Raw genomic sequence first — 18,554 nt, forward strand, 5'->3', positions numbered from 1 at the left:
TCAAGGAATTTATAAACTACATACACAAGCAAACAGTGAATTAAAGTCAATGATAAATAGTATTGTATTATGGGAGCATGTAGGAGGGTACCTAACTAATCTTGGGAGATTAGAAAAGGCTTTCCAGAGATAGTAATATCTAAGCTGAGTCCTGAAGGTTAAATAGGAGTTGGCCAGACCATTGGGAGATGGAAGGATTGTGTCCTAGGCAGAGGGAAGAGCTGGTGCAGAGACCCGAAGGTGGAAAGGGTCACATCCCATTTGTGGAACTGAAAGAGAAAGAGGTTCAGTACAGCTGTAGTGCACAACTGAGACAAGAACCAACAGGTCAGAGAGGAATGAGCAGTGAGGCCACAGAGATAATGAGTACCACGATTAGATGTTTTGACTTTAACCTGAGGGAAATGAGGAGCTATAGAAGGGTTTATGCAAGGAAAAACAAAATTAGATTTGTATTAAACACTGTGGCGTTAGCAAAAAGACAGACATATAGATTAATGGAATAGAATAGAAAGCCCAGAAATACACCCTCATGTATCAAAGGGAAAGGATAGCTTCTGCAACAAATTAGAGATGGAGAAATGCAAATGAAAACCACAGTGAGATATCACCTCACACCCATTAGAATGCAACTATTAAAAAAAAAAACCCAGGAAATAGCAAGTGTGGACAAGGATGTGGAGAAATTAGAACACTTGTGCACTATTGGTGGGACTGTAAAATGGTACGATAGCTATGGAAAACAGTATGGTGGTTCCTCAAAAAATTAAAAATAGAACTATTATATCATTCAGCAATTCCACTTCTGGGTATATATGCAAAAAAACTGAAAACAGGGTCTCAGAGAGACATATGCACACCTATGTTCAAAGCAGTATCATTCGCAAGAGTCAAGAGGTAAAAGCAACCCAAATGTCCACTGACAGATGAATAGATAAGTAAAATATAGTACGTATATACTTACAATGGAATATTATTCAGGCTTAAAAAGGATGGAAATTCTGTCACATGTTACAATATGGATGAACCTTTAGGACACTAAGCTAAGAAAAATGAGCCACTCACAAAAAGACAAATACTGTGTGATTCCACTTTTCTGAGGTACCTAGAGTTGTCAGAATCATAGAAACAGAAAATAGAATAGTAGTTACCAGGGACTGGAGGAAGGGGGAAATGGGGAGTTGTTTAATAGTATAGAGTTTCAATTTTGCAAGATGAAGATCCAGAAATCTGTTGCACAACAATAAAAACATATTTAATACTAACAATTGAATTGTACACTTAAAAATTGCTAAGATGGTTAAAAAAGAGATCTGTATTTTAAAAGGACCACTCTGGCTCGCAATATGGACAGTATGGATTTAAGGTGAGGAACAAAACTGACAGGGAGACTAGTTTAGAAGGTTGTGGCGAAAGAGATGGCAATGGCAGAAGGAACTGGCCTAAGGTAAATGCATTCAGGGTAGTAAGAGGTAAAATGGTCAGGTCATGGTGACTGATAAGATATAGAAAATGGGAGAGGTCAGGGATGAAGGAAAAGAGAACTATCATTTGTAGAAAAGCTAAGCACTCAACTAATACTTTTACAAGTTCGTAATTCATTTAATAAACATGTATGAAGTAGCTACTTGTGCGAAGTACTACAGAAGGCTTTAGACAACTTTTCTGCCCCTTCACAGAACAACTTCTCCTTTTTGAAGTTCACCTAAACTGGCCGTTGACACAAAGTGTCTGCTTAATAATTATTTGTTGAGTAGGAAATAGACACAAGCAATTACTATGAGAAGGTGAAATGAGCTAAAATGAGCATGTTGAGGAAAGAAAAGCTTATGATTCACTTTGGAATCACTGATCTAAGAATTTACTATATAAGCAAGCAATGGTGACCATGATAACAAGAAAAGACCAACATAAAGAGCAAGTAAACACAGAAGGTACAGACAGTAATTAGGTATCAGGTGTAGGAATGTGTGAGAGGTATATTGGGAGACCACCCTCTCTCCATTGTCCTACTTGCTACAGAATCCAAAGTAGGAAAAGCTGTCAAGAGCCAACACAGACCCAATTCCTATGAATGATACCACTTACCAAGTTAAGAAAAACATACTTGTCAAAACTTCTGTTAGAAACAGGTTTAGCCGAAACTCACAAAGAGATCTATGAATTCAAATGCCACACTAGTTTCACAATCATAGGGAGGATTAAGAGAAATATTAGATAGAAATCTCATAAACCATTTTCTAAATCCTTCTCTGTCCTATCACTATCAACACTGTGAAAAGATTCATCAAATGGCTGGCCTAAACAACCTTGAAAGAGGCAGAGGTCTTTGTGGATAACAGTTTAACTGCTGGAAGCTCAAGTGTTGGGAAGCAGTTTTCATTCATTCATCCATTTATCCATTCACCCAACTAATATTAATTGCATGCCTTTATATGCCAGTTACTGAAGATTCAGCAGTGAACAAAATAGCCAGGATCAAGGAGCTTAAAGTCGAGTAAACTGGGTTACAGTCAGGTGGAACCTGACTCAATCCCAGCTCCACTACTTAGCTAAGAGACCTCAGATAAATTAATTTCTCTCTGAGCCTCAGATTTCTCACCTGTAAAATGGGGAAAATAGCATATATTCCATGGGATTGTACGCTAATTTATCCCCACCCCCGCCGCCAAGGGAGAGGCTTAGCAGGACCTGGCACACTGAAATAAGAAAAACGACTTAATGATTTTCATTATTATTACTCGGGAAGTAATACAGCAGTTGAAAAACGCCTCTTTCTAAATCAATAAAATATTTTCTAGTGAAAAAGCTGATAAACAGAAACAGGAATGTGCACAAGGAAGGTATCATTCAGAGTACTCCCTGGAATCCTGAGGCTCTATGAAGTTATCTCCACTTGGAGATAACTTGAACTTGAACAGGTTCAAACTCAACCTGTTCAAAACTGACCTCTTGATCATTTCCCATCTTGTACCTCATGTAGTCTTCCCCATCTCCATTAACAGCAACTCTATCCTTCAGATGCTCAGGCCAAAAACTATGGTTATCCTTGAGTTATTTCATCTTCTCAAACCTCTCACCGAATGCATCAGGAAAGCCTGTTTTCTCTACTTTCAAAATAGATCCAGAATCACAAGGTCCACTGCTACCACTCTGGTCCAATTTACCATCATTTCTCACTTTTTTTGGCATAGTCTCTATTTATTGCATGGACCCTGTTGCAATAGTCTCTCTTAACTAGTCTTCCTGCTTTCAACCTTGCCTCCTTTTCAGTCTATTCACCACACAATAGCCAGGGTGATTCTGTTAAAAGGTAAGTCACATCATGTCACAACTCTACTCAAAAACCTCCAAAGACTTCTCAATTCACCCTGAGTAAAAGCTGAAACTCTTACAATGGTCTGTAAGACACTATGTGCTCTGGCCCATGTTTCCTCTCTGACCTTCATTTACTACTGTTCTTTTTTACTCTCTCTGCTGCAGCCACGTCACCGTCTTTGGAGTTCTTCGACCACATTCAGCACCAGGCATTTCTGCCACTATGTCTTCGCACTTACTGTTCCCACTGCCTAGAACACTCTTTCCCAAGATATTCACATAGCTAGCTCCATTACCTCCTTAATTTTTGTCTCTTCTGTGATACTTCCCCTATCCACATACTCAAAATTGCAAACCCCATAGCACATAACACCATATATATTACAATTTGTTTTCCTGTTTAATCTAACTCCTCTGTCCGCCCCCCTGCTCATTACAATGTAATTTCCATGAGGGTAGAGATCATTATTTGTTCATTATTATATTCCGAGTACCTGGAATAGTGCTGGACACATAGTGAGAGCCAGTAAATTTTTTTTTTGAATGACTAAATGAGCTAGAGGCAAGCTAGCAAGACAGGGGGAAACTTCTTTAAGAATAAAGTAAACTAAATGAACTCTTCTATTATTTGTGGGTTAAACTGCCAACCACAAATTCTTATTTCTCACATGTCTTAGTGAGTTACTAAAAATAAGGGCAGAAAACATGTACCACAATTTTATTTAGAGATTTCTTTATTACTAAATGACCAAACCAAAAAGTTAAACAAAAGCTACTTTTTTCAAAAGTAAAGAAGATGCCAACATGTATTAATAGGAATGCTTTAGCTATTTTTACAAGTATAAATGAAATAAACTTCTAATTGTGAAAGGACTTGAGATGTAACATTTCACACTATTTTTGACTTCTGGCTCTTTCCACTGGAGTTAATTCAGCTTTCTTATATATACTATGGGCCCAGCCACACAGGGCATTATACAGACCCTATTTAAGAGACTGAGTTCCACTAGAGGGATTTGACATAACTTGGAAAGTGGAAGGGAGAAGAGAGACAAGGGCATCCCAGGTCCTGGAAGGCATATCTAAGGCTAGCATGTGTAGAAGACAGCAAAAAGACCCACCCAACTAAAGGGAGCAATTTGAATTCTGAAATCCGATTAGAGAGAGTCTAGAATGCTAAACAGAAGTTTTTAAACAGAAGCATCACATTATCAAAGTATGCCTAATGAAGATTACTCATGTAGTAGCATATCAAATTGAAGCAAAGATATATTAGGGACAGGAAAAGCAGCCACATGCTTAAAAGATAGGGTATGGGTATGCTGCCAAAGTTAACCCAAGGCAGGCATCAGACAACTTTGCATTTGGCTCAAGGTAAATAAGGCCAGGAGAATACTCTGTACTGGGTCACACAAAAGCAAGAAAAGCAGCAGGCAAAACTAATGGCAATATCACTGCACACCAAGAAACTGGAATCGGGGTCTGGCTGCTCATTTTTATAAATAATGCATGAGTTTGGTCACTGAACCCACAGAGTTTCCTTTCATTGTAAGCTCTCTGATTATATAAGGCTTCTTACAAGTCTGACAGAAACCGACTCAGAAACAACACACATCAACCCACATAAACAAGGAGTTTCCAAAGTAACTCTTCTTTAAGAAAGAAGGTGTAGAGTTGGGGTGGAAATGGTGAGTGAGAAGAGGATGAGGGCTGTGTGAATTAAAAAATTCTCTTCAGCCACCTGCAGGGCTGACCATTCCCTCATGAGGGAAGAGCATTTCTTTCAGTACCAAGTATCTACCTGGCTGAGGTGACTTCGCTGTAAAGAGGCCAAGCAATTGCTCTGTTTATAGCTAAGTGGTTCTCATTGCCACAGTGGAAAAAAGAATAGTTTCTCCATGGCAGAAATGGCAAGAAAGACCCCAAAACATCCTACCCGCCAAGCAATTCTTTTGCTGACTCCCTGGACCAGAGTATTGTCACTTGAGGCCCCTGCCCCATAACCTTATACCCTACTCATCCCCCCAAATTCCCAATCTTCTAGGCACTAAGAGGTTCTGCACAAAGAGGTTCCCTAAACTGTTTGATTATGAGGATATTTCCCTCTTTGTGCTTTTCTTAACAAACTAAAAAACAAGAATAACAACAAAACAACAGAGCTTCCCTTGTGGCGCAGTGGTTGAGAGTCCGCCTGCTGATGCAGGGGACACGGGTTCGTGCCCCGGTCTGGGAAGATCCCACATGCCGCGGAGCGGCTAGGCCCGTGAGCCATGGCCGCTGAGCCTGCGCATTCAGAGCCTGTGCTCCACAACGGGGGAGGCCACAACAGTGAAAGGCCCGCGTACCACAAAACAACAACAACAACAACAAAAACAAAGCACACAAAAAATTATGAGATGTCGTATAATCTGTCTGAAAGCATCTCTCTCTCCTCTCTTTCTTTGACAGCACCCCCCATCTTGAATATAGAAGAGAAAACATATAGCATGTAAGCTGGTGGCAGCCACTTTTTGATTATAAATGACAGCCAGCCTTAGGGTGAAGCTGACAACGTAAGCACAGAACAAAGGGATGGAAAGAGGTGGGGGGGCGGTTTCTGGATAACATCTATTTAGCTGTTGAATTAAACCAACCCCTAACCTAATAAACTTCTGGAATTCCAGTTTATATGTCCTTTTGTTGTTTAAGGCCATTTAACTATTTTCTGTTACTTGTACCCAAATACATTCTAATATATCCAGTAACCAGAAAACAGCTTTCCCAAATAACCCAAAATATACAAAGTTAGTCAGAATCGAATTCTACAAATACTACACATGCTACACATACAAGAACCTGTGCTCAGCAGTAAGGGGAATACATACGTGAATTAAGGACATCATGTTGTAATGGAAACAGTACAGGCTTTGAAGTCAGATGAACCTGGATCTAAATCCTACTTTGGGGAAATCATTTAATTTCTCTAAGCCTTAGTTTTTTCATCTATAAAACAGAGGAAATAGGACTGTAGAATTGTGAGAATTATAGCTAATATATAAAACACCAAGCAAAGCACTTAGCCCATAGTGGGAGTTTAGTAACTGGTAGTTATGATTTTTAAAATGAGAGCAAGTCTTTACCCTCAAGTAGGGTAGAAAAGACAGATAATTATGATGTGCTGACTGGGATATTTATAGGGTATGGGAAATTGCAAACAAAGGTTCCAATTCTTCACCCCTTACTGAATCAATGTCCTTTGACATGTAACTTTGCAGTATGCTCCCAGTGTGGACTCGGGCATGTGACTTCTTTTGTTCAACAGGATGTTGGCCAAGCAAACTTGAACATAAGCAGAATCATGAAAAGCACTTGTGCAAATGGGCTGGCATACTCTTGCTATTCTGGTTTCATCTTAAAAAGGACATGTCCAGGTTAGCCCACTGGTCCCAGAAGAGAATGAGAAACAGCTGGAGCAAAGTGCCCCACAAAGCGCAGCCTAGAGCAGACCACCAGCTGACCTGCAGATGCATGAGTGAGCACAAGTGAGAGCAGCAGAACTGCCCAACTGGGCCCAGCTCAGCTTAGCTGAACCTGCAGAGGTATCAGAAATAAATGTTTATTGTTGCATGGTTTTGTGGTTGGATATTATACAGCAATAGCTAACTGACCATACGGTTATATTTTCTGTCTTTAAAAACCAAAGATTTCCACTTCCTTGATATTTGTGACCAAATGAAAGATAAGGTTAGGTCTTCTGAGTCAAAGACACACTTTTAGATTCTTAATTCAACTTATTAAACTCAAAAGGTTCTACACCTAATCTTTTTTTTTTTTTTAAAGGAACATTTATTTATTTATTTATTCATTTATTCATTTATTTATTTATATTATTTATGGCTGCTTTGGGTCCTCGTTGTTGCACAGGGTTTCTCCAGTTGTGCTGAGTGGGGACTACTCTTTGTTGCAGCACACGGGCTCCTCATTGTGGTGGCTTCTCGTTGCGAAGCATGGGCTCTAGGCGTGCGGGGTTCAGTAGTTGTGGCATGCGGGCTCAATAGTTGTGACACATGGGCTTAGTTGCTCCGTGGCATGTGGTATCTCCCCAGACCAGGGATCAAACCCGTGACCCCTGCGTTGGCAGGCGGATTCTTAACCACTGCGTCACCAGGGAAGTCCCTCTACCTGATCTTTTACCAACTTCTTTCTCTTTAACAAATACTCATTTGCTTAAAAACTTAGAAGTGTATCCTTACTAAAGGTAGTTTAAAAAAACACACCTAAATGTCTTACTGTTCTAAGTTCAATTAATGCCTACAATTACAATGAAGACTTGTGGAAATGGTTGAAGCCCAGAGAAGTCTATATCACCATTGTATATGAGAAATATTCTTCTTAATAATATCAATACTTTATAGGCATTAATAAGAGCTATGCTTGTCTACTGTAATTATTGGTAAACTATTTTAAGAGAAATAAGGAATGGTGCTCACATTACTGTGGAGGGCAGGCATTCTGCCAACCAAGAAATATTTACTAAATATCATCCAAGTTCCAAGCAGTATGCTTGATGTTATTAGTAATTTATTTTTATGATCCTTAGTGAAACCAATAACTGTGCTGTCAAGTCAAATTATAAGGCAATTAAACCTAGGAGTCTCCAGAAATCTATGGCATGATGGCTTTTGCTGATCCCCTTCTGAAAACAAGCAAGAACATTTGGATATCTGGGCTTCACGGCCTTCAGCCTATTAACATCATAATAAAGATTGTTAATATCATAAACTATATCAATATCTCATTAATGATACTGGAAATATACTCACAAAGCACTTACTGTATGTTGTATATGGCTATAAACAAGCTAATAAGCAACAGAAAATATTATTTAAGTGCAACATGGCCAAAAGAATGTTGCATTATGATCATACATCTCTGCCGTTTCTACTACACCCACTTTTAAACTTGAGACATGATCACAGATTTCAAAGCATGTTCTTCTTTGTCAGTAAAACCAACACACAAGCCCTTCCAATGAACTCACATTTCAGAAAACAGTGATATAAACAGAGAGTGCAACAAATACTTTTACAAGTGTTTATTAGTTTATTAGTGCCAGAGCTTTGGTGGATAGAAGGCTTGAGAGGAGAGAGTTTTGTCTTTGAGGAATTTATAGACTTATTTCTGAGAAAAGAAATACACAGAAAATGTTTCTTGATCCAGGATGCTGGTTATGGGTGTGTTCATTTGTGAAAACCTAGTGAGATGCACACTTTTCATGTGTGCTTTTCTGTTATGTTATACTTTGTAAAATTTTTAAAAAATCTAATGACATTAACAGCAGTACAGAACTAAGTACCAAATGAAAAATACTGACAATTCAAGCTGTAATAGTTAAAATGTATTAAGCAATCACTACATGCCAGGTACTGTGTTAAATAAGCATTTTATATTTCATCCTCACAATATCACTGTGAGGTCATGATCTAACAAACAGTTATTTGCCACAATTACATAATTACTCCTTCCTCCCTGAAACCCCTTCCTTTCCATTCCAGGTCAACACACTTCTGGGTTTTCTTCCTATCTCCCTAGCTACTCTTCGATCTGTCTTTTACCCCAGACTTTTAAAATTCAAATACTTTAGGGCCCAGCTATAGTCCTCTTCCCTATCTAGATTCCCTGGGATAGGTACTACTATCATTATTCCTGTTTTACAAGTGAAAACACTGTAGCACAGGGAGATTCAAACCTAGGCAATCAATACTACAGAGCCCATGCTCTTCACTGCCTCACTAACCCACTTTCTTTGGTCTTCCATACAAGAGGCAGGACATAGCTACACACACTTCATGTTCCGGTATCCTCAGTAATTGAGAAAAAAGACATAGGGTAAGGCACATGGGACCCTCCTTGATAAGATATTAATGATTAATACCAGGTACCAAGCCAGCAGGAAACCAATGCTCTTGCAAATTCTGTTAAACAATTTTCCTTCCTAAATTTCTTCACCTTGTATTTTGGTACTTCTCAAGGAGAAATGTCAAAACATTCTAGAACATAGATTCTCAAACCTAGATGCTCATTAGAATAATCTGAAGAGCTTTCAAGAATACATACGGGCCCTCTGAAGACCTACTAAACCTAGAGTATTCCAGGAATCTGTGTATCTAAGAAGCACCCAAGCAAATTCTGAAGTTCGTAACCCAGTACCTGAATTTGGGAAGCCTTTGTTCCAGAGAGGATTCTCTGGTCCTCAGAGGCTGAGTAATGACTACCACATATTTACCTGCCTATAAGAGGCTGAAAATGAAATGAGAATAAAGATGTAAATTCTCCAAGGAGTAGTTTCCTTCAATCAGGAAACTAGAGCAGCAACAGTGGAATTTTAGATCAGGACACCACAGATTTCTGGGTAGTCTGGGAATTTGTTGCCACGATAGAGTTTGCAGCCAAGTGATGCCATCCTTTAGTTTAGGAGGGGGTCATCTAGGCAGCAAGAACCAATATAATATTTGAGCACTCATTCCCCGAGAACTCACCACGTGTTATTAGGGAATCCAAGAGTATTAATAGGTATGGCCACTGTCCCCAGGCTACAGAAGAAAACATTGTTAACGTGCCATTTTTGCATAACCATAAATGCACACATATTTTGCGTACATATGTGAGTAACAATTACAGTGGAACCATACATGCTGAAACTAAGGCAAAGAAGTCACTTCAACACGCTCATTGAAGTCTTACCTCTGTGAGTGCATGCAATTGTCCTTGATGTACACACACACCCATGAACCTACAAAACGAAACAGATGTTTTTTTAAACAAATGAAAAGGACATGAACATAACTAGTGTAGTTGCACATGCGAGACAATCCAATACCTGTGAAGTCTACTGGGCTCCTGTATAACAGCGGTCCCCAACCTTTTCACCACCAGGAATGGGTTTCGTGGAAGACAATTTTCCCGGGAAGGGGGTGGGGTGGGGGTGGGGGAATGGTTCAGGTGGTAATGCGAGCAATGGGGAGCATTGGGGGCAGATGAAGCTTGGATCGCTCGCCTGCCGTTCACCTCCTGCTGTGCGGTTCCTAACAGGCCGCAGACCGGTGCTGGTCCTCGGCCCGTGGCTTGGGAACCCCTGCTGTATAACAAACCTTGATAGCACTCCTGCAACTTTCTAAGTTTATCATGAAACATCTGGTTGCGGCAAGACCTAGTAGTAAAAAGCAATGGTAGAAGAGGGAGAGGAGCAAGCCTTTAAAAACAGCATGGTATAATGGAACAAGCACCAAACTGGAAGCAAAGAAACCTGGTGCTGGTTTAGCTCTGCCATTATCTGACTACGTGCTCACACACACAGAAAGGTCACTAACCCTATGGGGCTCAGTTTCCTCACCTAGAAAGTAAGTAGGTTGAACTACCCAATCTGATGGTCTGTAATTTACAAACAACAAACTGGGGTTGGGAGCACCCGCACTGGCTAGATGACAAAGGGCTAACTTCCTTGACATAAAAAGAACTCTTCTAAATATGTAATTTTAAAAATAACCCAGTAGAGGGCTTCCCTGGTGGCGCAGTGGTTGGGAGTCCATGCCGATGCAGGGGACGCAGGTTCGTGCCCCGGTCCGGGAGGATCCCACATGCCATGGAGCGGCTGGGCCCGTGAACCATGGCCGCTGAGCCTGCGCGTCCGGAGCCTGTGCTCCGCAACGGGAAAGGCCACAGCAGTGAGAGGCCCACGTACCGCCAAAAAAAAAAAAAAGAACCCAGTAGAAAAATAAGCAAAAGGTACGTGTATAACTCACACAAAAATAATAAAGGGCTAATAATATCAAAATGTACTCTAACTCCCTCATAATTAGAGAGATGTACACTAAAACAGGAGATACTACCTTTTAAATCTATCAATGAACAAAGATTAAGAATGATAATGCTTGGCGAATTCCCTGGTGGGCCAGTGGTTAGGTTGAGTCTCTGGTCAGGGAACTAGGATCCTGTAAGCCACGCGGCACAGCCAAAAAAATAAAAAAGAATGCTAATGCTCAGTGTTGTCCAGAAGGTAAGGAAACTGGGATAGGAAACACTGTTGAGCTCTTGGCACAACTTTTTCAAAGGGTAATTAACGATCACATCTAGCAAAAATTTTAATTGCTCCAACAATTCCACCTCTAGGAATTTATCTTACAAGTATACTCAATTTGGGTGAGCAAAAATTCACATAAAAGGACATCTACTTCACCGGTGTATGTGAATCTAAATACCCACCAATAAAAACTTGTTAAATATTTATGGTATAGGGCTTCTCTAATGGTGCAGTGTTTAAGAATCCCCCTGCCAGGGCTTCCCTGTTGGCTCAGTGGTTAAGAGTCTGCCTGCCAATGCAGGGGACGCGGGTTCGTGCCCCGGTCCAGGAAGATCCCACATGCTGCAAAGCGGCTGGGCCCGTGAACCATGGCCGCTGGGCCTGCGCATCCGGAGCCTGTGCTCCGCAACGGAAGAGGCCACAACTGTGAGAAGCCCACGTACCGCAAAAAGAAAAAAAATAACCCCCCTGCCAATGCAGGGGACACGGGTTTGAGCCCTGGTCCAGGAAGATCCCACGTGCTGCGGAGCAACTAAGCCCGTGTTTCCACAACTACTGAGACTGTGCTCTAGAGCCTGCGGGCCACAACTTCTGCACCCACGCACCACAACTACTAAAGCCCACATGCCTAGAGCCCATGCTCCACAGCAAGAGAAGCCACAGCGATGAGAAGCCCGTGCACCACAACAAAGAGTAGCCCCTGCTCGCCCCAACTAGAGAAAGCCCACGCGCAGCAACAAAGACCCAACACAGCCAAAAATAAATAAATATTTTTTAAAATTTATGGCTTTATTCATAGATTGGAATACTATATAGCATTAAAAAGAATGAATTAAACTTTATGCACTGACATGAGAACATACCCAAAATATACCATTAAATGAAAACATCGAGCTTTAAAATCCCATTTGTATAAAAAAATGTTGTATATTAATAGAAAATGTCTAGAAGCATTAATAATAAATGGTACTGAGGGAGAAAAGGGTGATTTTTAGTGCACATAATTATGTCATATTTGAAGTTTTTTCAACCAACAGGCTACATTTATATATAAAAATAATTTTTAAATAAAAATCATAAATCAATTATTATGATTGATGATTATAAAGTAGGAGAAAATAAATGACATAAAGTCAGTGACAGTTGGGGCTTGGGTTGTCAAGAAGGAAGTCTCATTAACAATACCCACAGGTCCCAAGTAAGTTCTAGTTTAGAAGGGCAAAGGAAAAGGAAGAGACTGACTAAAGTAAGAATGAAGGCACAGCAGTAACTGTGCTAGAAAGGACCATAAAGTTCCAGGAAGGCAGAGTCCAGGTCATATTCTTCCCTGTGCTCAAGCACCTAACAGTGCCTAGCAAATAGTTTGCTCACTCAGTAAATAATTGTTGAGTGAAAAGAAAGTGAGGGAGAATGCCTGGTCGCTGTAACATCACAGCAGAGTTTTAAAGACATGCTGCTTCAACCAAAATTACTAATGTGGAAATTTCAGAGTTTCTCCAAGAGGTGGTTTCTGGACCACTGGTTTTCTCTAAGTGCATCCAGAGACACAGTGGGGACTTGAGAAAGGAAAGAACCCAATGAAATATCTAGGTAGTATGGAAAACAGGATGCAGGTTCCAGTGACTAGCTGAAACTTACCTCTGGCTTGGGAATAAATAGGAAGCGAAATAACAGAGTAGTTAAAAGAGCTTTGAAGTTAGATGGTGTGGGTTCAAATCCCACCTCCACTCTTTACTAGGCAAGCATTAGTTTCCCTCTCTGTAAAATAGGATAATAGTGTCCACAACGTAAGGTTGTTGGAAAGACTGAATGAAATAATGAATGTAAAGTTCATAGCACAGTGACTGGTACACAGTAAGAGTTCAAAAAATGTAAGCCATTTTCATAATTATAACTTAGAAGTGGACCAGGTAAGAATCCAATTTGGTCACAGGTGGCTGGGCAGAAGCTGGTTTCTACGTATGCCTACTCTAGCCTCCACTCCCCATCCTTTGTCCCTACCTCCATCCCCTGCTTTGTAAAAGTGGGACATTTAACTTTTTTCATCTGTCAGTTTCTTTACTATGAAACTCACTACCTAATACAGAAGAGAATGAGGGGAGGAATGTGGGACAGGTAGAAGTCTAAACAATAATGAACATAAGTAACACAGAGTGCTGGAAGACTGAATCTGGACTCCTGAATGTTTCTGGCCAGCACAGTATAGCATCTATAAGCTATGCAGATAGAGCATCTGAGAGTTTCAGTTAACATCAGAAACTAGTTGGGTAAAAGACAGGAAGCTGTACTAGAGCAAAGGAAATCCAGGCAAGATAAATGAGAAAACAATCAATCTAGGGGAGATGCAGCTGTAGAGGTATCTTCTTTATTCTTCTTTAAGACATTTTATTTTTTTGGTAATAATTTTTTTATTGAAGTACAGCTGATTTACAATGTTGTATTACTTTCAGATGTACAGTAAAGTGATTCATATATATATATATACTTTTTCAGATTCGTTTCCCTTATAGTTTATTACAAAATACTGAGTATAGTTCCCTGCATCATATAGTAGGTCCTTCTTGGTTTTCTATTTTATATTTAGTAGTGTGTATATATTAATCCCAAACTCCTAATATATCCTTCCCCCACACCCTTCTCTTTTGGTAATCATAAGATTATTTTCTATGTCTGTGGGTCTATTTCTTCTGTGGGTCTATTTCTATTTTTGTATATAAGTTCATTTGTATCATTTTTTTCACATTCCACATATAAGTGATATCATATGACATTTGTCTTTCTCTGTCTTCAGTTAGTATGATAATCTCTAGGTCCATCCATGTTGCTGCAAATGGCATTATTTCATTCTTTTTTACGGCTGAGTAATATTCCATCGTGTATATATACCACATCTTCTTTACTGTAGAGGTATCTTAAAAATAGGTCACTGTTCTCTAAGTGTTCATACAATTTCCCAATCACTGGAATTATGACAGTCAGTATTCCATTCATTTATTCAACAACTATTTATTGAATGGCCACTATATGTAAGGCATTAGGGACAGGACAGTGAATAAAACAAAGTCCCTTCTCTCACAGAATTTTCATTCTAGGGGTAATCCTGTTGGAAAGCAATTGTAATAAAAGGTTAAGTGGGTGTTTTGCAGAATGTGGTTAAATTGTATGCATAAATAGCTGTTTCTAAGGACTTCCTTGGTGGCGTAGTGGTTAAGAATCTGCCTGCCAATGCAGGGGTGACGGGTTCGATCCCTGGTCCAGGAAGATCCCACATGCTGCGAAGCAACTAAGCCCATGCACCACAACTACTGAGCCTGCGCTCTAGAGCCCACGTGCTGCAACTACTGAGCCCACACACCGCAACTACTAAACTCTGTGCACTCTAGGGCCCGCAGGCCACAACTACTGAGCCTGCGTGCTGCAACCACTGAAGCGCACGCGCCTAGAACCCATGCTCCACAACAAGAAAAGCCACCGCAATGAGAAGCCTGTGCACTGCAACAAAGAGTAGCCCCTGCTCACTGCAACAAAGAGTAGCCCCTGCTCACCGCAACTAGAGAAAGTCGCGCACAGCAACGAAGACCCAACGCAGCCAAAAATAAATTTAAAAAATATTTAAATAGCTGTTTCTAGTGAACCTCTTACAGAAAGGATGCTTCTCTGAGATTAAATGGTATTCCTACCTAAGGATAATTCTATTCTCATTACCCCTCCATAGCAAAAAGAGGTAAAGTAAAATACAATGCGCTATGTTTCTTCCTTCACTACAGCTTTCTAAACTATAATGGGCACTAACAGTGGTTAATAACTATGGCCTACTACTCGTTTTCATAAAGTTTTATTGGAACAGACATGGTATTTTCTTTCTTTCTTTCTTCCTTTTTTTTTTAGCGGTACGCAGGCCTCTCACTGCTGTGGCCTCTCCCGTTGCGGAGCACAGGCTCTGGACGCGCAGGCTCAGCGGCCATGGCTCACGGGCCCAGCTGCTCTGTGGCACACGGGATCTTCCCGGACCGGGGTACAAACCCGTGTTCCCTGCATCGGCAGGTGGACTCTCAACCACTGCGCCACCAGGGAAGCCCAGACATGGTATTTTCTATGGCTGCTTTTGTGCTACAACAGCAGAGTTGAATAGTTGTGACAGAGACTGTATGGCTTGCAAAGACTAAAACATTTACTATCTAGTCCTTTACAGAAAGAGTTTGCTCACCTTTGCACTAGAGCATAGAAATCTATCCATATCCACATAGGGGAATTTAAAACAAGTTACTTAACCTTTATAAATCTCCATTTCCTTATCTGAAAAAAATGGACCTGAAAATAACACTACCTTAAAGGATTGTTAGGAGGATTAAATGGATATTTCAGGGACAATGTTTAGCAATGTCTAGCCTATGATCAAATAAAGGTTAATTGTTTTTTATTTTGTTATTATTAATGATTCTAAATTATGCCATCCCTTACATGGCTATTAGAGTTACCTTTTCAAAACACAAAATATGTCATTTCCTTCTTCATAAACCTTCAATGGTTCCCTTCTGCCTATAGAATAATGTCAAAATTCCTTACCACAGCACTTGAAACTTTCCATGATTTGCTCCAGCTTCTCTTTGGAAGCTCACACTTTCCCATCAGCCTTATTCTTCACTCATCTCTCCCTTTCCTCTGTCTATCCTACAAATATATTTAAATTTACCCATCTTAAAAATTGCTTCCCTTGTCCCTCTCCCTAAAATATGATCCTAATACACTCTTTGCACTTGTAACCAAATTTTAAGGTTACATACACTATCTACATATCTTTAACCTTCCTTCGTTTCTAAACTCATTATAACCTGCCTTCTGCCCACATTACTCTCTTGTAACTTTCCTTACTGTGGAAGATTCAGAGTTTTATTTATCTCTGTATTTCTAGCACCTAGTATAGTACCTTGCACACAGTAAGGAAGCTCTCAGTAAAGATTTGTTGAAAGGCATGAATGATTTTTATGACCTGGAAACTTAAGTGAAAGCTCCTCCCTGAGCTGGAAGACTTCATTTACTTACTGAAAATTATCCTTCTAGGATCAGCTAAAATTTCATCTTCTCTACAACGATCTCCAGGATGCCCTCAGTAAACATTAGTACTCTTTCTCTCTCTTCCTGCCCCCCAGTACTGCTAACATCCTTCTTTGAAAGACTGCTCATTAGCATAAGTGAAGTAGTCCAGGGTGTGGAGTCAGACTACTTGGATTTGAATCCTGGCTCTGCCACTTACTGATGACCTCTCTGTATTTCAGAGTTTTCCACATGCAAAATGGCAATGTAAATATTACCTAACCTATATGGATATTGTGAAGATAAAATGAGACAACTTGAGCTCCTGGAACATAATAAGCACTAGAGAATGTTAGCTATTCTTCTCTTTACCTTTCTGACTTCTTCTCCAGACTGGAATATAAGAAAGGTTTTTAAGAGTACAGATCTCATCTAATTTATTTCTATATACAGTGCCTGACATACAATGCTTTGCACGTAAGATGCTAAACAAGCATTTCTTGAATGAAAAAGCAGTAATCACCAAATTAGCTTCACAATGTAAACTCATTTTATAAGAAAGAACATTTAGAGGCAGGTATAAGGCTGGAAAGCCAAGAGGTGTTTACTTTATTTAATCAAATATTTATATAGAAGCTAGGTAATAGGATTCTACTAGCAAAACAATGGCTACGTTCTAAAGTTATGGATCTCCTAGAAGCTGAAAGTATTTGGTTTGGGTGTGATACACCCTTGCTTCCCTTCCCCCCAGACCCACTGTCACTATGACCACATCATCCACAGAGATGTCACAGACGACACATTCAGGCAGGCACTGGCTTCATGTGACAGTCTTCCCCACCTCCTACTCTCATCGCCACATCACAGTGGTGTCGCACAATTCTACCTCTATGTGAAACTTTTCTGCCAGACCTCCTCACCCTCACTTCCTTTCCAGCACCACACTTCCTACTCACACTGCCTACTCTCATCGCCACATCACAGTGGTGTCGCACAATTCTACCTCTATGTGAAACTTTTCTGCCAGGCCTCCTCACCCTCACTTCCTCTCCACCACCACCATGTCGAAAATGGTGTTACAGAGCTGGCAAGCTGAGACAGGCATTAGCTTTATATTGCAAGAAGAGCTTGCGCAGAGTTAATCATTCCAGTTGCTATAAACAGAATATATTTTAAAAGGTATATATTACTCATCCTTAACAGGGAAATGATTTATGCCTAGAAAAGCATTTAATATCAACAATAAGTTTTTACTGAAATTTTTATTGCTTCTTTAATCAAAATCTAAACTGTGGCTGAAGCTTAAAATCACTTTTGGTAAGAGACAGGATCTAAAAAAAGTTACATTCTGATTGATTCTTATTCTCCACTACCACCACCCAAAATCATGCAAGATAAAATTACTTAGCTCGGGAAGGGAGCACTTTCTTAATGGATATGCTTGAGAGTGAGTGATTAGATTACTCGGCTTTGTTATTTTTAATTTCATATTACACACACATTCACGTTGCTTTTGATTTTTTTAGACCAGTGCTTCCTAAATTTTAATGTGGAAACAGATCACCTAGAAATCATGTAAACTGCAGACTTAGATTCTATAGGTCAGGGGGGACTTGAAATTCTGAATTTCTAAAAAGCTCCCAGGTGATGCTAATGCTGCTTGGTCTATGGACTTATATGTTGATGGCAAGGCTCAGTGTAGACCAAGGATAGCTAGCTGATCACTACTCTAAAGTTAGTAAGACTACAACAGGAAACTCCCAGCTCTGATACTACTGGTAAACTAGACTTTGACCAGAGACTTTGGCTCCCTCTAAGTAGAAGTATTTTTGACCGAGCATGCTTCTGAATTGCCAAGGCACTCCATCAACACCACACTGGTATAGCATCATCACTTTCTACCTTTAACTGTTTTATAATATGCCTTATATCTCCCCTACTAGACTATAAGCTTCTTAATAGCATTCTCTTGCCTGGCATATGACAGTATATAAACACTTGCTGGGTAATTTAAAACACAACTCTGACCACTCAAAAATTACCGAGTGCCACTGTGTGCCAGGCACTGGTAATGATCATAATAATTATGATAACAACTAACTCAAAGCACGCTTACCATCTAGGCATTGTTCTAAGCACTTTA

General features: G+C 40.0%; 1 protein-coding gene across 1 annotated transcript in view; it reads right to left on the minus strand.

Annotated features, from left to right (window-relative positions):
• TESK2 (testis associated actin remodelling kinase 2) overlaps positions 1–18,554 on the minus strand; it is a gene marked incomplete at both ends in the record, with an annotated part of 103,879 nt that overhangs the window by 27,809 nt on the left and 57,516 nt on the right. Inside the window, one exon of the mRNA XM_079698581.1 lies at positions 10,042–10,090. Coding sequence (XP_079554707.1) covers positions 10,042–10,090 — 49 coding nt within the window. The remainder of the gene's footprint in view (positions 1–10,041; positions 10,091–18,554) is intronic.

Source organism: Hyperoodon ampullatus, assembly GCF_949752795.1.
Source record: "Hyperoodon ampullatus genome assembly, chromosome: 2".
Taxonomy (NCBI): domain Eukaryota; kingdom Metazoa; phylum Chordata; class Mammalia; order Artiodactyla; family Ziphiidae; genus Hyperoodon; species Hyperoodon ampullatus.